We start from the raw sequence: 24456 nt of genomic DNA, 5'->3' as shown, positions 1-24456 counted from the left end.
GGAGGAGCGAGATGGGCCGGTAGTTCTTGAGGTCGGTGGGGTCAGCTGTGGGCTTTTTGAGCAGGGTCCTGACTTCTGCGGGTTTCCAGTTGTGTGGGAAGGTGCCTGTTTCGTAGGGGGTGTTGATGATGTGTTGTAGTTTGGGTGCTATTGCGGTGGTGGCTCTGTTAGATGTGAGTGGGGCAGAGGTCCTTGGGGGCCCCTGAGTGGATGCCTTTCATGGCCGTGGTGGTGTCATCTGCTGTGATTGGTGTCCAGGTGGAGATGGTTGGCTGGGTGGTGTGTCTGGGGGATGGGCCGGCTGTGGCGTCTGATGGGTGGCCGGCGAAGTTGTCGTAGAGGTTTTTGATCTTGAGGTGGAAGAAGGTTCCAAGCTTGTGGCAGAGGTCTTGGGACCGGGTGATGTCTGTGGCTTCGCTGTGGGGGTTGGTGAATTCCTGAATGACTGTGAAGAGTTCCTTGGAGTTTGCGAGGATTTTGTTGTGGACGAAAGTCCTTTTGGTGGTTCTGATTTGGTTGTGGTAGTCCGTCATGGCGTCCTTGTAGGTGGTGTATTTTCGGGTGTCTTGGTGTTTCTCCAGTTCTTTTCCAGGCGTCAGCAGGTGCATGACAAGAACAGATGCTTAACCTAATCCTTTCTGGCATTCTGTTTGCTGGCTGTGTTTTAGGCTGTCCAGGCTGAGATTGTCCCTTCCAAGGAGCAAAGCAATTCCCCCCCCCCCACCCCCACCCCTGGTATTCTTCCACAAGCGATCCTTTCGCTGGGCTATCTACCGGGTGTCTCCATGTCCGAACTGCCCTCTGTTGTGTTTTACTTGGACCCTGTAGCCAGCTAGTTCCTCTCCGGGTTGATGCTGGCAATCTGGCACTCCCAAATCCTGCCCGCCGCTGGGGCGCACACCTGTGGTCTTTTCGCAGATTTGCAGCAAAGGGAGGTGTCACTGCCAACTGGGGGAGGGGGTCCTCATGCCAAAGTCCCGTCTGGTGCATGCACTGTGGGTGGGGCCTCCCCCGTCTACTGTGCCTTCCTCTGCTCCCTTGTGCTGCTGGCGCCTCCACCCTGGTCATCACCTCTGTCTGATAATCGTGTCACCAGTCGCAGTGCCCCCTGGTTTCTCGGGTACGCCAGTGACCTGCGCTGTTTCTGTGATTGCCAGCTGGGGCTTCAGCCTTCAGGGGGAGTAAATGGCGCCTGCTGCTCTGTCTCTGGCCCATCCCTGGAGAATTCCGGCAGCTCTCAATGTGTGGCGTGGTCCCTGGCTCTCCTCTCCTTCATTTCCTACCCTCGTTATGGGGGAAGTTCTCACCAGCTGGGTAGGGGCCTTCCGGGTGGCCCTGCTATTATTGGAGGGGGTGTCCCATGTCCAAGGCACCCCCTCCCGTGCTACACGGTGCTGCTCATCAGGGCTCACGAGTTCCGTTCATGTGGGTGCTGCTCCTGTGCGGACTGCGCTGTGCCCGCAGCACTCGGGGCTTGTCGGCAAACACCCCCAGAGCGCCAAAGACCGTCCCGATCCTCGTTCAGTATTGGCAGGGCAGGGGCCTCTCCGGTAAATTCCTGTGGACTCTGTCACTGGAGGGTGGCCATCGACTCCGAGCATGCCCCACTCCGCCTGCAGCACGCGGGCCTCCACTCTGGGCATGACCACGCCCCCTCAGGCTGCTGAGCTGCTTCGCGCCAAGGCCTCACCCCGGCTCTTGCTGCCTCTAGGGCCGGTCGCGGTCCCTCACATCGGTCCCGCTGCTGTTTACATGAGCGGGGGCCCCTGGACCGCTTGGCCCTCACGCACATGCCTCCGACGGCCGCGGCTCTCTCCTTATGTCCTGCCGATCTCTGGCATCCAGCTGCCTGCAGAGGTGCCTCTGGGGGGTTGGCCCTCCCCCAGGTCCTCGTTGCCGACGGTGGGTCCAGTGGTGGTTGATGGGGTCAGGATTATTGCGGGCCAGCGCGGAGCTTCGGCATTAAGCGTATCCTGTCTTGGCGAGTGTAGCAGCACTCCTGGACCTCACGCATGCACGCAGATATTCTACACTTTATCAACTCAGGGGGATGCCATGGTGAAGAACTAGGAGTACAAGTAAGTAACATTTGAATACTCACCTCATGTCGTTGTCTCTTTCTTTAGTGTACCCTTGTACCTCCTATATATGCAGTGCTTTCATTGAAATGCAGGAGTGGCTATTTACAATTGGAAAGTTCACTAACTCATTACACAACAATTATTTATGTCATCCAAACATTGTATACACAAAGTAATCGTCTTTTTGTTATTCCCCACTGCATCAGTCTGTTTTAGGTCTGGGTTGTCAGTGCACCTGAACAGAAGACCTTCTATTACAAAATAAATACACATAGGGTGGCCTAGACTCCGCCCAGAGTAGCATTTATCTCTTGATTCATGCCTTTGCTTGTTTGATTTATGTTTTTTACATCTGAAGAGTAAACTCAATCGTTGCACTATCACATTCAGCTCTTTTTCACCTTTATTCAGTTTTTAAAGGAAGCAATCCCTTTTGCAACTTTTACCAGCACATGCAAGAGCATTCGTGTACATCTGTGTTTGAATGCATCACTACATTCAAGCCAGACCTTTCGTCTTGAGTAGTGCTTGTTTCAAGTGTTTGTTCAAAGACGAACCCGACCTTAACATGTCTGACTTATTGCTCTTTGCATTTGCAGATGTAATACCTGACCCAAAGCTGTAAGACTAGGAAGGCTTCAGGCAGCAATCTTGGGGTTATGTGTCACCCCACTTCCCTCCCAGTAACCTGCTTCCTCACCTCTCCTCTCCGTCCCTTTGCTGTCCACAGAGGTGCAGCAGATTTATTTTGCATTCCTCGCCAATCCACTCCTCATTGAAAATGAGCAGCCCATCCAGAATGTGGATGTTAAGATGCTCTTATTGTTTTTGTTTCTGGAGCAGGCAATAGAGTTTAGTTCTTCAGGTATGTCTTTCATCCTAAACACAGGCTCCTAATGCTAGCCCTCACTTTAAGTATCAAAACAACAATGTCTCAACCAGTAATTATAGGGACAATTTTAGAAAAAATGCATAAGTCATAAAGGAGGGAAACCAAGAGACCAAAGTAAGAAAAAGTTTTTTAGTTCTTATTATTATGCAAAAGAATTATAACAGCACTATAATACAGTTAAATCAAATTAAGGTAGCCAAACATACACCAATTGTGTACTGACCGTGCTCGGTGCAAGTGATAAGTGCAGTGACACAAGTGATATATACAGTGTGGGCGGCGCAAAGTGAAAGGCCAACATTAATCATAAACAAATTACAAGAACACAATAAATAATTTGCAATAAGGTATAAATCCTTAGGTAGCCGTGGGTTACACTGGGATGTCGACGGTGTTTCGACCTTATGCACTTAAGGTCATCATCAGGACAATGGCTACAATTTGAAGAGTGCTGCAGAGAGGTAAAGAGAATTAAGAGTGGGTGGATCATCTTTTAAACTAAGGAAAGCAAGGAGCCAAAAGTAGAAAAGCAGTTTAATAAAGACAAAAGTCAGTGGTACGGGCAGTGGAAGTGAGGTAGGGCGGGGGGAAGAGAGGGGGTGTGGGGTGAGGGCAATTGGGAGGAAGATGGTGTAAAGATGGGGGGAGGGGGAGGGAGGGGATGGGTTGGGAAGGAAACGAAGGAAGGGGAGGAGGGGGAAAAGGTGTATTATCACAAAGGGAGGAGAGGTATGACTAAGGGTAAATCACAGTGCGGTGAGCAGATGTATTAATTCACCCGAGTTCTGGTCTAAAGAAAACGCACAAAGCGCTAATGCCCGGGCGATCGTCAGGAACTTCTACGTAAGACGGTATCACAAAGTACTTTGGAATGCCAGAACTACGTTCGGGAACTGTGAAGAAATTGACTCGTTAAGATTCAAGGTAATCGGAGGGGGGAGGTAATTTAGACTATAATGAACAAACGTACCAAGCTAGCCGATATGCTGGGTCCGTTACAGTTGTGCAGTCAAAGGTCCTGCTCATATGGACAGCCTACAATGTATGAGAAATGTGCCCAAATCTACAAACCAGGAGATAGCGGACATTAATCACGGGCCTTAGCTCAATTATTTAATGACGTTAGAGTAATAAAAAATAATAAATAATAAAATAAAATAAAAGGGGGCCCTTACCAACTATTAATTTTTTTAAATTACAGGAAGATCTTCTAATATTTTTCAGACGGATCCGTTTGAAATACTTTTTTGCAGACAAATCAAGCATTGATAGACCCTATGAGAAACAATTTCATTTGCCCTCCTCCTTTGTGCCTCCTACATCTATGATGCCATCGGACATTTTAACCTTTGAAAAACTAGTGTTACATGAGGTAATGGAATTGAAAAAACAATTTGAATTTGTTCCCTATAACTTGTCACTTCTGGAGAAAGGGGCTATTAATAGTTTGAGCAACAACAAAGGTATAACAATAAAGCCAGCAGATAAGGGTGGCGGAATAGTCATTATGGACCAAGACAAATATGACTTAGAAATAATGCGCCAATTGAGTAATTCTAATCATTACTCGGCTTTGCCGTCTGATCCTCTTTCTAAAATCCGTGATGACATTTTGACAGTTACAAATCAGGCTCTTCTTTTGGACATTATCACAAAAAAAGAACATGCTTTTCTGAATAAACCTCACCCTAGGACACCGGTCCTATATGTTTTGCCAAAAGTTCACAAAAATGTTTCTGATCCGCCCTGTAGACCTATTGTCTCCGGATGTGGCTCAATTTTGGAGCCATTGGGAAAATATATTGATTTTTTTCTTAAAGAATTTGTTCCTTCAACTACCACTTTTGTACTAGACAGCACACATTTGATTAATATTATAGAGGATTTTCCATTCAATATCGATTCTGATCTTATGGTCGGTCTAGATATAGAATCTCTATACACAAATATTCCCCATGCTGAAGGACTCGCTGTTATTAAAGACCTCTTGGATACCAGACAAAGACCTGTTCGTATTCCCAGCGAGTTCATTTTAGAGTTGTTACATATTGCTCTAACCAACAACTACTTCCTTTACAAAGACACCTTTTATCTGCAGGTAAAGGGAGATTCAATGGGTGCGTGCTTTGCTCCAAATTTTTTAATATTGTATGTTTACCATCTTGAAACTACTTTTGTTCTATCTGCCCTTAATCCTTTTTTGACTAATGTCAGACTTTGGCGTCGCTATATTGATGATGTTCTTTTGTTTTGGCATGGTACACATGAAGATTTGGAATCATTTATCATTTGGATAAATGGTTGTCAGAAGCATTTGACCTTCACGTCAGATATTAGAACAAACGATCTACCTTTTCTAGATTTGACTCTACATTGTGAGGATGGCATAGTGGGTACTAAACTTTACCGAAAACCCACAGAGCGTAATACCTTGCTTATGTACACTAGTTACCACCCGCGAGGCTTACGTGACGGCTTACCATATGGGCAGTTCCTTCGAGTCAGAAGGAACTGTAAATAGAAAAAAGATTATGTACATGAAGCAGCTACCTTGACTGAAAAACTTTTGTGTAGAGGGTACCCAAAACATCTGGTACGCAGAGCCTCTAAGAGAGCCTGGTATACTCCTAGGGAAACGATCCTATCCCCTTCTGAAAGATCCCCAAAACCAACGGATTCCATTTGTCAGTACATACAGTCCCTCGAGTAACAATGTAGGGAAAATAATCAAGAAAAACTGGACAATTCTTCGGACGTCTGGTTTATACAAGGACCCGCCTTTGTTCTCTTACAAAAGAGGTGATAACCTCTCAGACAAATTGGTACACGCAATAACGTGGCCTGTAAAAGAAAGTATAACTCCCATCAGTTACATCTATGTGGGGTTTGCCTCCTCTTATTGGCCATTTTAAATGCCAGACATGTACCGCGTGCGACCTTACTTTTAACACCAAGTCCTTTGTTACAACTGATCGCACCTATACTCTAAAGCATTTTTCAAATTGTCGGACCACTAATGTAATTTATGCTATACGCTGTCCCTGCAACTTGCTATATATTGGTCAGACTACTCAGATGATTAAGCACCGAATCAGCCAGCACAAGAGTCGCATTAGATGCTGTGTGGAGACCGCTCCATTAGTTACACACTTCAAGCAATTTAATCATACAGAATCTGATTTCACATGGCAGGTAATCGATCGTCCACAAATACCAACTAGAGGCGGTGATCTTCAACTTCTACTGAATAGATGTGAATGTCGCTGGATCACGCGCTGCAACACTGTAAATTGTGGTCTTAACTCCCTTGATGAATGGAATTCTGTTATGCCAACATCATAAGAAAACTCTGATTTATGTATGCCTTAATTCCTTGTACTTGAAAGCAACAGCGGGTATTTAATATGTGAACTTGTATTCCCCCCCCCCCACTCTTTTCCCACTGTATCGGATGTAGGAGGGGCTTAATGTTCGTTCCGTTTACCACCACAGCACTATTATGTGTACCTTGCTTGTTATACTGTGGATTGCTTACATTGATGGTCTAAGCGACTTTGTTAATCTAAACCTTTTCTTCTCATTGTAACAACTGAGGATCATATGGACACTTGTTTTAGCAAGTTCAAATTAGACACTTGTTGACCAATGTGTTTGTCTGTATGTATATATATTGTTTATATATGTGAGCTCTCTAATGTTAATTGCCTTCAATTTTCTTTCCTTTTCTTAATTTGCTTTTTCACGTCCCCTTTGCGCCCCTTCCCCCTTTTTCCCCTCCCCCCCCCCCCTTTCCCGTTTTTCCACTTTTATGTTTAATATTAGTAAGTCCTAACATTCAGTCAAGACCTATTCCTTTGGGTTTGTCGACTTTCTTTCTTGTACCCGCTCCTGTAATCCGGTCCTTGCCCATCGGCTTAGGTGCATTTACATCGGTTATTTATTGTTTACTTGTTCCCCATGGGCACTTGGGTCATCCGTATGTTTACGGTCTAGTGGTTCCCCTTGATGGGCGCGCCTGCGCACCTTTGACTTCCGCAATTGGCTGTATTTCCGGACCATGATTCCATCGCGGTTTGCGATTCAGTCACCCTAGCGTATTGGTTCCGCTCACTCTGCCGGCGATTTTTCGTCTGGTCTACTTGTAAAGAGATTACTGGCCCCACTTAGAGGTCTTCGTGCTACCTTGGCACGCTCACGCACTTCCGTTGGAATAATTTCAGTGTTGGACATATCGGTTGGACTTTGACCCATAATAGTTGGTAAGGGCCCCCTTTTATTTTATTATTTTTTATTACTCTAACGTCATTTAATAATTGAGCTAAGGCCCGCGATTAATGTCCGCTATCTCCTGGTTTGTAGATTTGGGCACATTTCTCATACATTGTAGGCTGTCCATATTAGCAGGACCTTTGACTGCATGACTGTAACGGACCCAGCATATCGGCTAGCTTGGTACGTTTGTTCATTATAGTCTAAATTACCTCGCCCCTCCGACCTGTGATTACCTTGAATCTTAACGAGTTTCAATTTCTTCACAGTTCCCGAACGTAGTTCTGGCACTCCAAAGTACTTTGTGATACCGTCTTACGTAGAAGTTCCTGACGATCGCCCCGGCATTAGCGCTTTGTGCGTTTTCTTTAGACCAGAACTCAGGTGAATTAATACATCTGCTCACTGCACTGTGATTTACCCTTAGTCATACCTCTCCTCCCTTTGTGATAATACACCTTTTCCCCCTCGTCCCCTTCCTTCGTTTCCTTCCCAACCCATCCCGTCCCCCCCCTCCATCTTTACACCTTCTTCCGCCCAATTGCCCTCACCCCACACCCCCTCTTTCCCCCCCCCCCGCCCTACCTCACTTCCACTGCCCGTACCACTGACTTTTGTCTTTATTAAACTGCTTTTCTACTTTTGGCTCCTTGCTTTCCTTAGTTTAAAAGATGATCCACCCACTCTTAATTCTCTTTACCTCTCTGCAGCACTCTTCAAATTGTAGCCATTGTCTTGATGATGACCTTAAGTGCATAAGGTCGAAACACCGTCGACATCCCAGTGTAACCCACGGCCACCTAAGGATTTATACCTTATTGCAAATTATTTATTGTGTTCTTGTAATTTGTTTATGATTAATGTTGTCCTTTCACTTTGCGCCGCCCACACTGTATATATCACTTGTGTCACTGCACTTATCACTTGCACCGAGCACGGTCAGTACACAATTGGTGTATGTTTGGCTACCTTAATTTGATTTAACTGTATTATAGTGCTGTTATAATTCTTTTGCATAATAATAAGAACTACAAAACTTTTTCTTACTTTGGTCTCTTGGTTTCCCTCCTTTATGACTTATGCATTTTTTTCTTAAATTGTCCCTATAATTACTGGTTGAGACATTGTTGTTTTGATACTATAATTCACCCGGTTTCAACTGGGTATACGGGTTTACTCCTATTTCACGTTCCTAGCCCTCACTTTAAGAGCATCAGCATACCTGTAATCTGAGCCTAGGCAAACTATGTGGCTAGTCACTTTGACACCTCTAAAAGGCATCTGCTGAAAACCATTTGCAAACTTCACTTACTTTTTTTTGTTGCATTAAACCGCCTTTGAATCTAATGTCTTGATCAGGTGCTCATTTTAGAAGAGCCTAACTCTAGAACCTAGATCTGTCTTACTGTGGATTCTGTCTACTGTCTGAGGGTCTCTTTAATCTTCCAAGATGCCTCTTCTGGCGGTCTGGTCGGCAGCTTTTTAGAATGCGGTTTTCTGAGGCCTCTCATTTTCAGCCTTCACCAGACTGGATTACAAGGAATTACATGTACCAAGTTGTTCTTCGAAGATACTAGCCGTAGTGACTCTTATATTCTTTATCTCTAATATTTTCAGTCCAAGATATCCTGTGGATCTCCAACTTCAGTACGCAATTCCGCTCTCCAGCCACAGACAACTGGTTTCAAGAGATGTCGTACGTGCCCCGCACAGTTTCCAGAAGCTGATCCACACAATCTGTGTCTACAGTGTCTTGGGCCTGAACATCCCTGGCCTGACTGCGCACTCTGTGACTCTCTTTCGGTTAGGTCTTTGAAGAACCGGCTCCTTCGATGGCCATCTATATTTAGTACCCATCCACCTCAGAGTTTTAAAGACTTTGTCACGCGGAAGCAGAAGCAGAAACAGGTGAGTGCTTTTTCTTTTAGATCCTAGTCTACTCATTCCTACAAATGATATATCAAACTTTCGTGGGTGGTACCAGATCAGGGACATAGAGCAAAGGAGGCTTAAGGATGGATATCTGTAAGGAACTGGCTCTATATTCTGCACCAAAGTGAGGTACAGTGTGTATAGAGTCAAAGAGTCCCCAAAAGTAGACACAGGTTAAAGTTAGATAGAACCTTACTCTCCAAAGTGGTAGCTTGGTCGAGCAGTAAGGCAGTATCAGAGGACAGTGTTAAGCATTTGATGTACACACTCACTCAGCAAAGGAATTCACACACTCAAGAACTGAACTGTAGGCCAGTTGTTGTTGTATAAAAATATATACTGTTGTTTTATTTCTAGAACCAAGCAAGCCTGGTACAGGTAAGCCTAAAAATACTTTGCAGTAATATGATACTTTGTTTGTCATACAGTTCAAAAATGCAGTAGAAATTATACTGGTTTTGGTTTACAGATAATGTAGCAGATTGCAACACTTAGCAGGTATAGTACATTAGAATGAATGGACTTTTTCAATAAATTGCAGGTGACTTACTTTTTCGTTACCCTTTCTAACTCAGTGCTGGATGCCTAGATTCAGCACTGGGACATTTCCTGAAAACAGTTGAGAAAATGTGTTTTGGTTATTATTTCGATTTTTAACGAATATTTCAAGTTTTCAAAACTCCACACTTGGTCGTTTTTTCGAAAGAAAATTGTCAATGTTGTTCTATGTAAGAAATACAGGTGATCGGTTTCCAGGTAGGTAAACGACTGTGGGAGTTAAAGTTCTGGGGTTAGACTCAGGGGTCCCCCATGGTCACTGATGCACTGTTGTTGCACCCTCAGCGGCACTAGGGCGGCCGGGTGCAGAGTGTTGAGGCCCAATGTTATCATATGGAGGGTAGGGGGCTTCCGGTTGGTCGCTGCTGGCTAGCAGGCCACACGGCTGTGGGAGCAAAGCTCCTAGGGTTTAGCTCGGGGCAAGTTGGGGGACCTAAGTAGCACCAAAGGTGCACCCTCAGCGGCACTAGGGCGGCCGGGTGCAGGGGGCTGTTTTGAGGTCAGGTGCCCTGTTACTTCCAATGGAGAACTTCCGGGACAAAGAAACACTGCAGGCTCGGGGACGAGGATCTTCTGGGTGCGACCACCACTTCGAGGGGTAAGTTGGGATGTCGTGGGTTTGTTATGCACCGTTGGTTTGGGCACACAAGGCCGTGGGACGTCGGGTGCAGGGGTGCCTAGGGATGTCGGATTTTCTTACCCGCTCTTGTCGCGGTAGGGGGGTCCTCTGGATTGAGGCTGCAGGTGTCGTCAGGAGGCTTGAGGCAGGTCAGGGGTCACCGGATCTCTGATCAGGGTCGCCGGGGGGACCTCCTCGTGGTGTTGGTTCGCTCGGGCCGGGGTCGGCGGGGACAGAGTGTGCTGGATTCGGTTTCTCTGGCTGGCACCAGAAGCTGTAGTTTAAACACGTCCGGTGTTCTCAGGAGATAGTCCTGGAAGTGAAGGCAGTCAGGTCCTCCGGGGTTTGTGAGGTTGCTGGCTGCAGGACACGCCGGGATTTCGCCAAAGCGGGTTCGAGGAGAGACAGGCCTGTAGGGTTGGGGCCAAGTCAGTGGGCGTCGTCCTCTTGTTAGCCCTGCATGGCTCTTCGGTCCTTCTTCTTATCATCTTTTCTTGTGGTTTCTAATCTGAGGAAGCAAGGTTCAGGGTGCCCCTGAATACTAAATTCAGGGGCGTTACAGGTAGGTAAAGGGTCCCCTATTCTGCCACTCTCCTGTGGGAGGGTGGGGCAGAAGCCTGTCCCTGGTTGGCTGGGTCCCCCCATCCTCAAGATGGCGGCGACTCAAGGTTGTGCTTCACCTCGCCTCTCCCACCTAAGGGGTGGAGTTGGCAGAGGTGGGCACACCTCCCTTCCTCACTTGTTTTTCCCGCTGGTTCTCCCGCCCAAAGTGGGGTGGGGGGTAGAACCAATGGGGCCAGTTGCTGAAAGTAACAAATGTTCTGGAGAGGCTCACAAAGGCGGCATGCCTTTGAAGCTTCTCCTTCATGAACCCTGCCCATCCTGGGCGAGGAGCGTTGGCACCTCATCCCAGGATGTGCATTGTTTCAGGCCCCCAAGAACAGCCGGCTCTCGACCCAGGGGTCCAGAAACATATCTGGTTGTTGCAGCCATTCAATCAGGTCACTAGAAGTTGGTCGAATTTCAGGGGGCATCTCTAAGATGCACTCTGTCGTACATTTTACAATAAATCCCGCACTGGCATCACTGTGGGTTTAATGTGCTGAGAAGTTTGATACCAAACTTCCCAGTCTTCAGTGTAGCCATCATGGTGCTGTGGAGTTTGTAATGACAAACTCCCAGCACCATATACTCTTAATGGCAACTCTGCACTTACAGGGCCCAGGAATGGACTTGGGTACTGTAGGGGTACAGGGCTCATGCACCTGTACCTTCACCACTAGCATAGGGCACCCAGCTAGAGGGGTGACTGATGTTTGCCAGGGCAGTGGTTTGTGGGCATGGCACACAGGGATGTGTGCCATGTCGACTCTTTGTTTTGTTCTGCACCAAGACACGCAGTCTGCAAAGGCAGCGTGTGAGTATCAGGGTACAGGACCTCTAAGGGTGGCACAATAAGTGCTGCAGCCCTTAGAGACCGTCTCCGGTCACAGTGCCCTGGGTACCTGTGGTACCATTTACCAGGGGCTGACATGTGGCCAGAGATGCCAATTGGGTTTAGGCTTCAATGCAGGTTTAGGGAAGGAACACAGGCCCCTGGGTACCTGATTGGCAGAAGCCCAGGGCACACTCAGTCAAAGTACATCAGCAATTCAGCAAAAAGTGGGGGCCTGAAACTAACCTACAATCTACGTCTTGTCTGAGGGGCTTCCTAGGCTGCCACACAGCAGACATGTTGCTGGTCCCCTGGGTAGAGAGCCATCCGCTGTCCTGGGCCTGCAACAATGCACATCCTGGGCGAAGTGCTAGGTCTCCTCCCCCAGGATGGGCAGGGGAAGCTTCAAAGGCATGCCGCCTTTGTGAGCTTCTCCAGGCCACTTGCTCTACTCAGCAACTGGCCCCTACCGGTTCTAACCCCCACTCTGGCGGGAAGACTGGCCGGAAACCCCAAGGAAGGACAGGGGATGTGCCAGCCTCTGCCAACCCCACCCCTCGGGTGGGGGAGGCGAGGTGAAGCACATCTCCGGGCTCTTCCCATCTTGAAGATGGGAAGCCCTGCCCAATCAGGACTAGGCTACTGCCCCCTCTCACAGGAGAGTGGCAGGATAGGGGGTGTACCCACCCCAGGGCAGGGACCCAGTGGTCCCTGCCCTTTTCCTACCTGTAACGCCCCTACATTTAGTATTTAGGGGCACCCAGAACCTTCCTTCCTTAGATCCAGATTCTGAAACCGCAAAGAAGGTCAAGAAACAAGAAGACCTGCTGTGCAGCTGCTAACGAGGGGAAGACAAGAACTGCTGTGGCCCCAGCCCTACCGGCCTGTCAACCCTGGAACCTGCTCCTACTAAACCCAGGCATCTCCCGTGGCCAGCAACCTCACAAACCCCGGAGGACCTGGCTACCTTGTGAGACTCTAAGCAACTGGGACTCCCACGAGCAGTGGCACTGCTCAAAGCATGTAACTGACCCCTGGCATCAGCCAGGAACCGCAAACCCTGCACACTCTGCACCCGCCAAGCCTGGCCTGTGCTGGAGTGGACCAAGACCCCGAGGATGTCCATCCCCCCCCCCCCCCCCCCCCGGCGACTGTGACCCCCGAATCCAGCACCCAAGGACCCACCTCAACGCTCCTGACGACGCCTGCAGCCTCAGAACCAGGGACCTCTCCAACCACCACGACCAGCAGAGGGTAAGATTTTCCGACACCACAAGGCACCCCTGCACCTGGCACCCTGCGTCCCCCTGTGCCCAACTCCTGGGTGCCTACCTATCCTCCAACTACCCAACTTACCTCTCGAAGTTGTGGTCACACCTGAAGAATCTAAGTCCCCGAGCTTGCAGCCTTTGTTAGTTTTTGAGCTTCTCCATTGAGCGCCCGACGGCTCAAAAGCACCCAGCTGCCCGAGTGCCCCTAGCAGTGCAATCTCTACTCTTCTCTACTTCCCCATTTGCCCTGAGCAAGTGACCCGGAGCCCAGCTCCCACAGCCGTGTGGCCTGCTAGCCAGCAGCCACCAACCAAGGGCCCCCTGCCTCCCATAGGATAACATTGGGCCTAACTCACTCTACACCCGGCTGCCCTGTGCCGCTGAGGATGTAACAACTGTACTTACCTGACCCTGGGAGACCCCTCCCGAGTCTATGCCCAGAACCTTAACTCAGACAGTCGAGTACATACCCAAAAGTCGATAACTCTCTTTTCTGTAGTAGGGGATCTCTGTGTATAGTCATAATCTAGTGAATAGTCCCGCCCATGTGAGGGGACCCAGGAGCAATAAAAATAATCTCTTAAGTTGTAAAGTCATGCAGACCTGCATCTACACTTAAGAGAGAATTTCAAAGACAGATAATGCAGCCTATATCCAGCAAAGGTATGGACCGACCTCCAAGTGGCCGCCTTGCAGATTTCTGCAATCGGAACATTACGCAGCAAAGCAGTCATGGCAGCTTAGCCCCTGGTGGAATGAGCCTTAGGTTTACCCCCTAAGGTCTTATTAGCCTTTTGGTAACACAATTGTATACAGGACACAATCCACCGAGAGATGGACTGTTTGGAGGTAGCAAGACCGGTCCTGACTGATCCATAATTGATAAACAATTGGTCTGACCTACGAATATCTTTGGTCTTATCAAGATAAAACTTCAACACCCTCCGAACATCCAGGGAATGTAGAGACCGTTCCGCTGGAAAATCACTACTGTTACGAAAACGCTTTTACTCAACTGTTTACAGGAAATGTCCCAGGACTGAATCCAGGATCCAGTCCAGTGGTTAGAAAAGTTATCCTCAAAGTAACTAACTGCATTTAACTAGAAATTCCCATTGAGCTCAATATATTATTGTGTTTGAAATTGTGTTGCCTATTGCAGCAACTGTGTCTACTGCATTCAAACGCCTATTGCATATTGAAATTATTTACCTAAAGCCTCTTATTCAGAGAAAGTATATTCTGAAATCTATTGTTGGTTCTAAAATAAAGCAACCATATATTTGTATACAAAACCATTGGCTAAGAGTTCAGTTCTTGAGTGTGGGAGACCATTTGCTGACTGAGTGTGTGCAACAAATGCTTTACACAGTCCTCTGATACTGCCTTACTGCTCGACCAAGCTACCACTTTAGAGAGTAAGGTTATATCTAACTTTAGCCTCCGCCAAACCTCTGGGGAATGTGGACACTGTACCTATTTGGGAACAGTATATACAGAGCCACTTTCCTACACCTATGCACTGGGTACCTTAAAGGTGTACACCAGTGTCCAATCTGGGATGTACCTAATTACTTACCATGCCAATTTAGGGGATAAAGCACAGAAACTGGGGTCCTGATTAGCAGGATCCCAGTCAGACTAGTCAGAAACAGAATTACATTAAGCAAAAAATGGGAGTAACCATGCAGAAGGATCCTACCTTCCTACATCTGCCTTTCGAGGTCTACTCCAGCGATCCCTCGCTTTCCATCGAGGATGTCTTTCTGATGGAACGGACACCCTTCAGGTTTTGCCCGCGTTGCCACGCAAAGCATCTGCACACCGACCAACACCTCATGTGCAACTTGTCTTTCTCCGAACCATTGTGAGGCCGACTGTGACACGTGTAACTCTTTTTGGTCCAAAAAGACCCTTTGAGATTGGAGGGTGTGTCCGTTGGAAATGTCTTGCAGACACGGAGATGACCCACCATTTTCAGTGAGGAACATGCCCAGGAGGAGCCAGGTTCAGAGGAAAAACAAAGGGTCTGCTCCCCTGAAGAAAGCTCAGTCTCCGATGTGGATATCGATATGGAAATGTGTAGACTTCCATCTGGTCCGCCTCAGAGTACTGTTGCCCCTGACCCAGCTCCAACACCCAAGCACGCTTCCAAAATCTCGCATACAGAGGTCACCAGACCGACTCTGCCTTAGAGCCATATTCAGATCCGAAAGCCTGCGTTGGTCGCCCCACATTCTGGCCCAGCAGCGAAATCTGATACCAAGGCCAAGCCTTCTGCATCAACCTCTTCGGACTGAGACCAACCTTTGGGACTGAGCCCGCAAGCAACCACATAAACCTCGGTGCCGACCAAAAAACTTAGCTCCACACCTAAACCCTCCGGTCTGAAATCTATGGATCCAAAACCTCCCAAGACTTCCTCTGCTCCTATGTCTCCGGTCGCACCCATTCTCGAGCAAGTGGAGCAGGAAGTTACAGGGGGAATCCTTGCTTCTCCACCACCAAAATCGAAGCTGTATGTTCGAGGCATATGAGCTTCACATTACACACTGTGCATAGATCACCATCTGGTGTTGGGCCCGGAAATTTGCAGTTGTTTTTCCTCTTGGAAAGTCTTTGGAAGTCACGAGGTATGTGATTCCTCCTTTAGATCATATTGCGCATGGGCTTCGGCTCCATCCTCAGATTGTTTTTCTACGCCATTGGGCTCGGATGTGCTCTTCGCGCTCCAGTTCGGAACCGTTCCAGTTCTTCTGTTCGGCGCACAATCCTTTCCCTTTCGACGGTATTGTTTCGATCGCGATCTCTGTGAGAAAGTGGCTCTGTATATACTGTTCCCAAATAGGTACAGGGTGTACAGAGTCCACAGTCCCCAGAGGTTTGGCAGAGGCTAAAGTTAGATATAACCTTACTCTCTAAAGTGGTAGCTTGGTCGAGCAGTAAGGCAGTATCAGAGGACAGTGTAAAGCATTTGTTGCACACACTCAGCCAGCAAATGGTCTCACACACTCAATAACTGAACTCTAGGCCAATGGTTTATATATAAAAAAATATATGCTTGTTTTATTTTAGAACCAACAATAGGCATTAAAATATACTTTCTCAGAATTAGATGCTTTATATAAATACTTTTGCAATATGCAATTGGCTTTTGTAGAAAGTTACAAGTTGTTGCAATGGGCAACACAGTTTTAAACACAATAATGCATTGAGTTCAATGGAAGTTTCAAGTTATTTGCAATATATTACTTTCAGGATTTCTTTTGGGATTCCAGGACTGGATCCTAGATTCAGTCCTGGGACATTACTGAGAAACAAGTGATAAAAAACGACTTAGTTACTACTAGGATTTTTAAGTAATGTTTTGCTTTTTTAAAAGTTGACAGAAGAAATTTCATAGAAAACAGTCAATGATTCCCTATTGAAGAAAATTCAAGTTGCAGGTATAGTATGTTCTCGTTACTTTTGTAATCCAGTACTGGGTGCCTAGACTCAGTACTGGAACCTTTATACAAAACAGGTAAGTAATTACGTTTTCATAATTTATACGATTTTTAAAGAATATTTAAAGTTTGCAGAAATTGACACTTAGAAGAAATTTCACAGAAAAACAGTCAATGATTTCCTATGGAAGAAAATTGGGTTACTGGTAAGTACGGTTGTGAATATGTTTCAGAGTCAGTGCTGGGCACCAAGATCCAGCACTGGGAGCTCACCTAATAGCAGGTGAGTATTTTTGTTTTCGTTACTCGGCTGATTTTTGGTGAATATTTTAGGTTTTGAAAACTCCACAAGAAACCAGTCAATGTTACCCTATGGAGAAAATTGAGTTATCGGTTTAAAGGTAAGTACTCGACTGGTTGAATTATGGTTCTGGGCATAGACTCAGGGGTCTCCCAGGGTCAGGTAGGTACAGTTGTTTCACCCTCAGCGGTACAGGGGCAGCTGGGTGCAGAGAGAGTTAGGCCCAATGTTATCCTATGAGAGGCAGGGGGGGGGCCTTGGTTGCTGGCTGCTGACTAGCAGGCCACGCGGCTGTGGGAGCTGGGCTCCTGGTCACTTGCTCAGGGCAAATGGGGAAGTAGATGGGTGTAGATGTTACACTGCCAGGGCAACTCGGGCGTCTGGGTGCAGGGTGCTTTTGAGCCTTCGGGCACGCAATTGATTTCAATGGGAAAGCTCCGGTTTCGAAAAAGACTGCAAGCTCGGGGACGAAGATTCTTCAGGTGCCACCACCACTTCGAGAGGTAAGTTGGGTAGTTGGAGGATAGGTACGTACCCAGGAGTTGTGCACAGAGGAACGCAGGGCGCCGGGTGCAGGGGTGCGTTTTGGTGTCGGAAAATCTTACTCTCTGTTGATCGTGGTTGGGGGGGGGGGGGGGGTACCTGGTTCTGTGGCTGCAGGCGTCGTCAAGAGCGTCGAGGGAAGTCCTTGGGTGCCGGACTCGGGTCACAGTCACCGTGGGGTCGTCCTCGTGGTCTTTGTTCACTCCAGCACAGGCCAGACTTGGCGGGTGCTAAAACATTATAGTTCAAAAATACAATCAATGTTAATGTTACTTCTTGAAAAAAAGGAATGAATCCTGAAATAAATAAGGAGAAAAGAGAAAACAGGCCAAATACATTCAAATTCATTCAACAATATATAGGACAGTACCCACAAGTATGGTTATGCCAAGAAAAAGAGTTAATTTATTCATAGACAAATCTCAATATTTCAATTTACAACATATCAAATTGTGGGGGTTACTACCAGGGAGAGTGGAGAAAGGGCGAAGAGTTGGTGCTCGTGTGAAAAGAGGACAGAGTCCGAATGAATAAAAACCACAGTATTCATAATGTACAATATCAGCTAAGGCCAAAGTCCTTAGGTTTATCAGGCCTGTCCCTACTGTCATTTAGAAGACTTTAGACATTTTTATTCTGGTATTTACATCACAGTGACACATCATCTGTGATCTTGGTAGGGTTATGGGGGTACATAGAGTACAGGCCAAAAAAGGGGAAATTTGTTGACGTTTCGACCCAGACGCTAATAAGGGTAAGTGATCGCCTCAGCTACGGGTCTTCCTCAGGACAGGGACAAAGGAACCTGGGGAGTAACCAAAGTGACAGAATCTGTGTCTTGAAATTCAAACATTCCAACGAAATAGGACCAAAATTCTAAGGGTACTGACCTAAGTATTCAAACTGTAGCGCCCCCAACGATAGGGTGGGCAACCTATAAAAGAAAAATGTATGAGGCTATCAATCCCCAGCTATCAGGATAATAAAGGCTTATATAAATAAATAAACTAAATAAATCATCCAGTATGGCACTCACCCATTAACGGTGTGCCTTGATCCACAACAACCTTGTTATTTGGCTTGGCGTAACGAAAACGACAAAATGGTGGGATTGATCTCTTGGTTACACTACAAAAAACAGTGAAACTGAACATTAGATCGTAGATCCAATCATGACAAACAAACGCAAACTATGTATGCACTTCAACATAGAATCAGTAAATGTCAACTCACCCGCTGCGATTAAGCGGCGAGAGACTGAGGTGTAAATTCATACTCGTAATTGTTTTGCCTATGGGGGAAAACAATACAATCAGGTGCTAAGTATTTGGTTGCCTAAAAGTAAGTTAGAAATATATAACCTCCAGCGCATAAAAAATTCCGCATACATTCATAGTCAAGATGCGTCCTATTCCATCAACGCCTCGTCTGTAACTGCTCGATTTCGAAAAGCCGATGTACGGCGGGAGAGCTCTACTATTAATAACTATGGTGACGACGCAGCGCGACGTGCACGCAGCTCCCGGTCATCATGCTAGAAACCTGACGCGTCTCTATACGCGAGTATGGGGAAACGGAATAATCCGGTTCACGCTGTAACTAGCCTGAGCTGTCAGTATGTGAGCTACCGCTACTCCCGGTCAAAACACTGGAGAAATAACGCGTCTCAACGTGAGTGTGGGAAAACTGAATAATCTAATTACCACTAAATCCAGCTGGATCAGTCAAATTACGAGTCAGAGGAGGATAGTAGATATAAGGGGGAAAAAAGGAAAACAAATGAATGTGCAGTACATGATTGATATTTTAACATATGAAATACAACTATACATGAGAAGATGTGCCGTGTACAATGCATAGTTCATAGTGAAGATTCAACATATCACTGTGGGTGCAAATGTCCGATCCTTACAACCAGTGAATATTTAAAGATACTACGTCTACATATTGGATCCTATATTACAACGATAAAACCAGCAAGCGATAGGTTGTGAGTTAAAAGACTTGCGTTATACTACATAATGTATTTACATGGTATCTCATCGGAGTAAAAGGGGATGAGTGCTAGCATATTCGTGTACAGGAGAACCCACCGCATATATTGGTTGATACCCTTCACAGCGTGTTAGCCATTATTCATTGTGGCCATTTGTCTGGTTGGAGGGTTCTCGAGACTTTTATGAACCTTTGGTAGCATATAAATTGTGGGTAATCTTGGTTGATTGTTCAAGTAATCATACTCCTGTTTAGATAGATAGCCTTCATCTAGAAAGCACGTAAGAGACCATGGTTTTGTCATAGGGAGTTTTTGTTGGAACCGAAGGTTGATAAAACCAATGAATAGAAAAGAATGACATGCGTTACCACCTTTTGCACTAAGAGCAACGAGATCAAGAAGATCATTAATTGTCATTGGCATTTGGTGGCTGACGAAATCGGCATTTTGGAAACACCCATGCACGCCTTTAAAAAGGGTAGAAATGTGAGGGACTTTGTGGTACAATCTTTACTCCCAACTAAGCAAAGGGATAATCAAACTACACTTTGGAATTTGCCACCTGTGAGAGGCCATTTTAAGTGTGGCTTATGCAAGGCCTGCCCTATGGCTTTGGAACAAAAACAATGCACATACAATAACCACTCACAACCCATGCAACAGCATACCAACTGCAACTCGATGGGCGTCATTTATGCCATTTTGTGCCCCTGTGACTTTATGTACGTGGGTCAAATGATTAAAAAAATAAAAACACATATCCTACAACATTGTAGTAGGATATGGTGTAAAGTTCAGGGTGCACCTCTTATTGATAATTTTGAAAGATTTGGACACCCTGTGGAAAGCTTGAGGTGGTGGGTAATTGAAAAAGTGACCACTAACCCACGTGGAGGTAATTTTGCCAGCATTCTCAACACCAGGGAATGTAAGTGGATACATATTTTCAACACTGTGAATAAGGGTTTGAATGAATATGAGGAGATTACCAGACAAATGGCCACAATGAGTAATGGCTAACACGCTGTGAAGGGTATTAACCAATATATGCGGTGGGTTCTCCTGTACACGAATATGCTTGCATTCACCCCCTTTCACTCTGACAAGATACCATGTAAATACATTATGTAGTATAACGTAAGTCTTTTAACTCACAAACTATTGCTCGCTGGTTTTATCGTTGTAATATAGGATCCGATATGTAGACATGTAGTATCTTTAAATATTCGCTGGTTGTAAGTATCGGACATTTGCACCCACAGTGATATGTTGAATCTCCACTATGAACTATGCATTGTACACAGCACATCTTCTCATGTATAGTTGTATTTCATATGTTAAAATATCAATCATGTACTGCACATTCATTTGTTTTCCTTTTTTTCCCCCTTATATCTACTATCCTCCTCTGACTCGTAATTTGACTGATCCAGCTGGATTTAGAGGTAATTAGATTATTCAGTTTCCCCACACTCACGCTGAGAGACGCGTTATTTCTCCAGTGTTTTGACCGGGAGTAGCGGTAGCTCACATACTGACAGCTCAGGCTAGTTACAGCGTGAACCGGATTATTCCGTTTCCCCATACTCGCGTATAGAGACACGTCAGGTTTCTAGCGTGATGACCGGGAGCTGCGTGCAGGTCGCGCCGCGTCGTCACCATAGTTACTAATAGTAGAGCTCTCCCGCCGTACATCGGCTTTTCCAAATCGAGCAGTTACAGACTAGGCGCTGATGGAATAGGACGCGTCTTGACTATGAAGGTATGCAGAATTTTTTATGCGCTGGAGGTTCTATATTTCTAACTTACTTTTAGGCAACCAAATACTTAGCGCCTGATTGTATTGTTTTTCCCCATAGGCAAAACAATTACGAGTGTGAATTTACACCTCAGAGAGTCTCTCGCCGCTTAATCGCAGCGGGTGAGTTGACATTTACTGTTTCTATGTTGAAGTGCATACATAGTTTGCGTTTGTTTGTCATGATTGGATCTACGATCTAATGTTCAGTTTCACTGTTTTTGTAGTGTAACTAAGAGATCAATCCCACCATTTTGTCGTTTTCGTTACGCCAAGCCAAATAACAAGGTTTTTGTGGATCAAGGCACACCATTAATGGGTGAGTGCCATACTGGATGGTTTATTTAGTTTATTTATTTATTTACATAAGCATTTATTATCCTGATCGCTGGGGATTGATAGCCTCATACATTTTTCTTTTGTAGGTTGCCCACCCTATCGTTGGGGGCGCTACAGTTTGGATACTTAGGTCAGTACCCTTAGAATTTTGGTCATATTTCGTTGGAATATTTGAATTTCAAGACACAGATTCTGTCACTTTGGTTACTCCCCAGGTTCCTTTGTCCCTGTCCTGAGGAAGACCTGTAGCTGAGGCGATCACTTACCCTTATTAGCGTCTGGGTCGAAACGTCGACGAATTTCCCCTTTTTTGGCCTGTACTCTATATACCCCCATATCCCTACCAAGATCACAGATTATGTGTGACCGTGATGTAAATACCAGAATAAAAATGTCTAAAGTCCTCTAAATGACAGTAGGGAGAGGCCTGATGAACCTAAGGACTTTGGCCTTAGCTAATATTGTACATTGTGAATAGTGTGGTTTTTATTCATTCTGACTCTGTCCTCTTTTCACACGAGCACCAAGTCTTCACCTTTCTCCACTCTCCCTGGTAGTAACCCCCACAATTTGATATGTTGTAAATTGAAATATTGAGATTTGTCTATGAATAAATTAACTCTTTTTCTTGGCATAACCATACATGTGGGTACTGTCCTATATATTGTTGAATGAATTTGAATGTATTTGGCCTGTTTTCTCTCTTCTCCTTATTTATTTCAGTATTCATTCCTTTTTAGGTCTCGCCTGGCTATCGCGTAAGTGATCGCTCAGCGAGACTTATGTAGGGTCTTCAGAAAATGCTCCCACAGGCTTCCCAGGCGGATCGAGTGGCGGTTACGCGCACAACCACACGTATTCCATTTGCCACCAGCTACTTCGTGCGCCGCCTCATGCATTCAGAGAGATTTAGTAAGGGGCACAAGACCTTAGGAATGCAGTTTATGGCCAGTGCATGTGAGGCATTCAAGCACGAAGCTGGCATCTGGCATCGGACTTGAAAGCAGCAGACTGCTTTCGCCAGCGCGCGCTCGGCCTCACTTCCTGCATCCCCTCTTACAACAATTAACTTTCGTTATAACTCACACCCCATATGCTCGTTCCCTCCCACCCTTCCTTTGATGTCCGCTTTTCTTGTTGTTTACAAACCACGCCACACACTGCTGCATGCCACACACTGCTGCATGCCACACACTGCTGCACGCCGCACACTGCTGCATGCCTCACACTGCTACACAAAACACTGCTGCACGCCTCACACTGCTGCACGCCTCACACTGCTGCACGCCGCACACTGCTGCACGCCGCACACTGCTGCACGCCGCTGCATGCCACACAGTGCTGCATGCCTCACACTGCTACACGAAACACTGCTGTACGCCGCACACTGCTTTTATGCGAGTTTATGCTACTGACATTGTAAATGACAATGCCTTTTATTTGTTTTAAAACCAAAACATAAATAAAAGGCATTGTAATTTTACAATGCCAATAGCTCAAACTCTTATAAATGCGAGACCTATTGCATTGCAAATACTTGTTGAAGAAGTAACATTAACATTGATTGTATTTTTGAACTATAATGTTTTAGGACCAACTGTTTCTTATACCAATTGATACCCAGGTCCTTTGGCTATTTTGGGTCACCCCATTTATAGTAATAGACTTGGCGGGTGCAGTGTGTGTAGGGTTCGCGGTTCCGGGCTGTTGCCAGGGATTAGAAGCAGATTTTGAGTAGAGCCTCTACTCATGGGAGTCCCAGGTGCTTAGAGCCAAAAGGTAGCCAGGTCCTCCGGGGTTTGTCAGGTTGCTGGCCACAAGAGGTGCCGGGTTGTAGCAGGAGCAGGTTTGAGGGTCGACAGACCGGTAGGGCTGGGGCCAAAGCAGTTGGTGTCTTCCTCTTCTTAGCAGCTGCAGGGCAGGTCTTCTTTCTTCTTGCTCTTTGTTTTTTGGAATCTGGGAAAGGAAGGTTCAGGGTGCCCCTAAATACTAGATTTAGGGGCATTACAGGTAGGTGAAGGGTAGGGACCAATGGGTCCCTGTCCTGGGGTGAGTACACCCCCTATTCTGACACCCTCCTGTGGGAGGGGGGCAGTAGCCTAGTCCTGATTGTGTAGGGCCTCCCATCTTCAAGATGGCGAGCGTCCGGAGATGTGCTTCTCCTCGCCTCCCCCACCTGAGTCGTGGGGTTGGCAGGCTGGCACATCCCCTTTCCTTATTTGGGGTTTCCTGCCAAGCTTCCCGCCAGAGTGGGGGTTGCAAGTGGCCTGGGGAAGCTCACAGAGGCGGCATGCCTTTGAAGCTTCCCCCTGCCCGTCCTGGGGGAGGAGATCTAGCACCTCGCCCAGGATGTGCATTGTGGCAGACCCAGGAAAGCAGGGGCTCTCCTACCCAGGGGTCCAGCAACATGTCTGCTGTGTGGCAGCCTAGGCAGCCTCTCAGACCAGACCTGGATTGTAGGTTAGGTTTCAGGGGGCCTCTCTAAGATACCCTCTGTGGTGCTTGGTACATTAAATCCCATACTGGCATCAGTGTGGGTTTAATGTGCTGAGCAGTTTGATACCAAACTTTTCAGTCTTCAGTGTTGCCATTATGGTGCTGTGGAGTTCGTGTTTGACAAGCTCCCAGCACTGTCTACTCTTAAATGGCAGCACTGCACTTACAGGGTCCAGGAATGGACCTGGGTACTGTAGGGGCACAGGGCTCATGCCTCTGTGCCCACACCACTGGCATAGGGCACCCAGCTGATGAATGCCAGGGCAGTGTAGGTGCTGGGCATGGCACACAGGGATGTGTGCCATGTCGACTCTGTTTTGTCTTGTACCCAGACACTCAACCTGCAAGGGCAGTGTGTGTGTGTGTGTGTGTGAGGGTACAGAGCATCTAAGGGTGGCACATTGAGTGCTGCAACCCTTGGAGGCCTTCCCTGGTAACAAGACCCTGGGTACCTAGGGTACCATTTACCAGGGGCTGACA

General features: G+C 46.6%; 1 protein-coding gene across 3 annotated transcripts in view; it reads left to right on the top strand.

Moving 5' to 3' along the window:
• KDM4A (lysine demethylase 4A) overlaps window positions 1-24456 on the top strand; it is a 612801-nt gene that overhangs the window by 384691 nt on the left and 203654 nt on the right. For 2 of the 3 annotated variants that reach the window (XM_085602947.1, XM_085602949.1), the window contains one exon: window positions 8860-9150. The exons of the other annotated variant lie outside the window; for it this stretch is intronic. In XM_085602947.1, coding sequence (XP_085459073.1) covers window positions 8860-9150 — 291 coding nt within the window. The remainder of the gene's footprint in view (window positions 1-8859; window positions 9151-24456) is intronic. 3 annotated transcript variants of the gene reach the window in all.

Source organism: Triturus cristatus, chromosome 4_2, assembly GCF_964204655.1.
Source record: "Triturus cristatus chromosome 4_2, aTriCri1.1, whole genome shotgun sequence".
Classification (NCBI taxonomy): domain Eukaryota; kingdom Metazoa; phylum Chordata; class Amphibia; order Caudata; family Salamandridae; genus Triturus; species Triturus cristatus.
The sequence above is the reverse complement of the archived record's forward strand: the minus strand, read 5'-3'. Positions and strand labels throughout refer to the sequence as shown.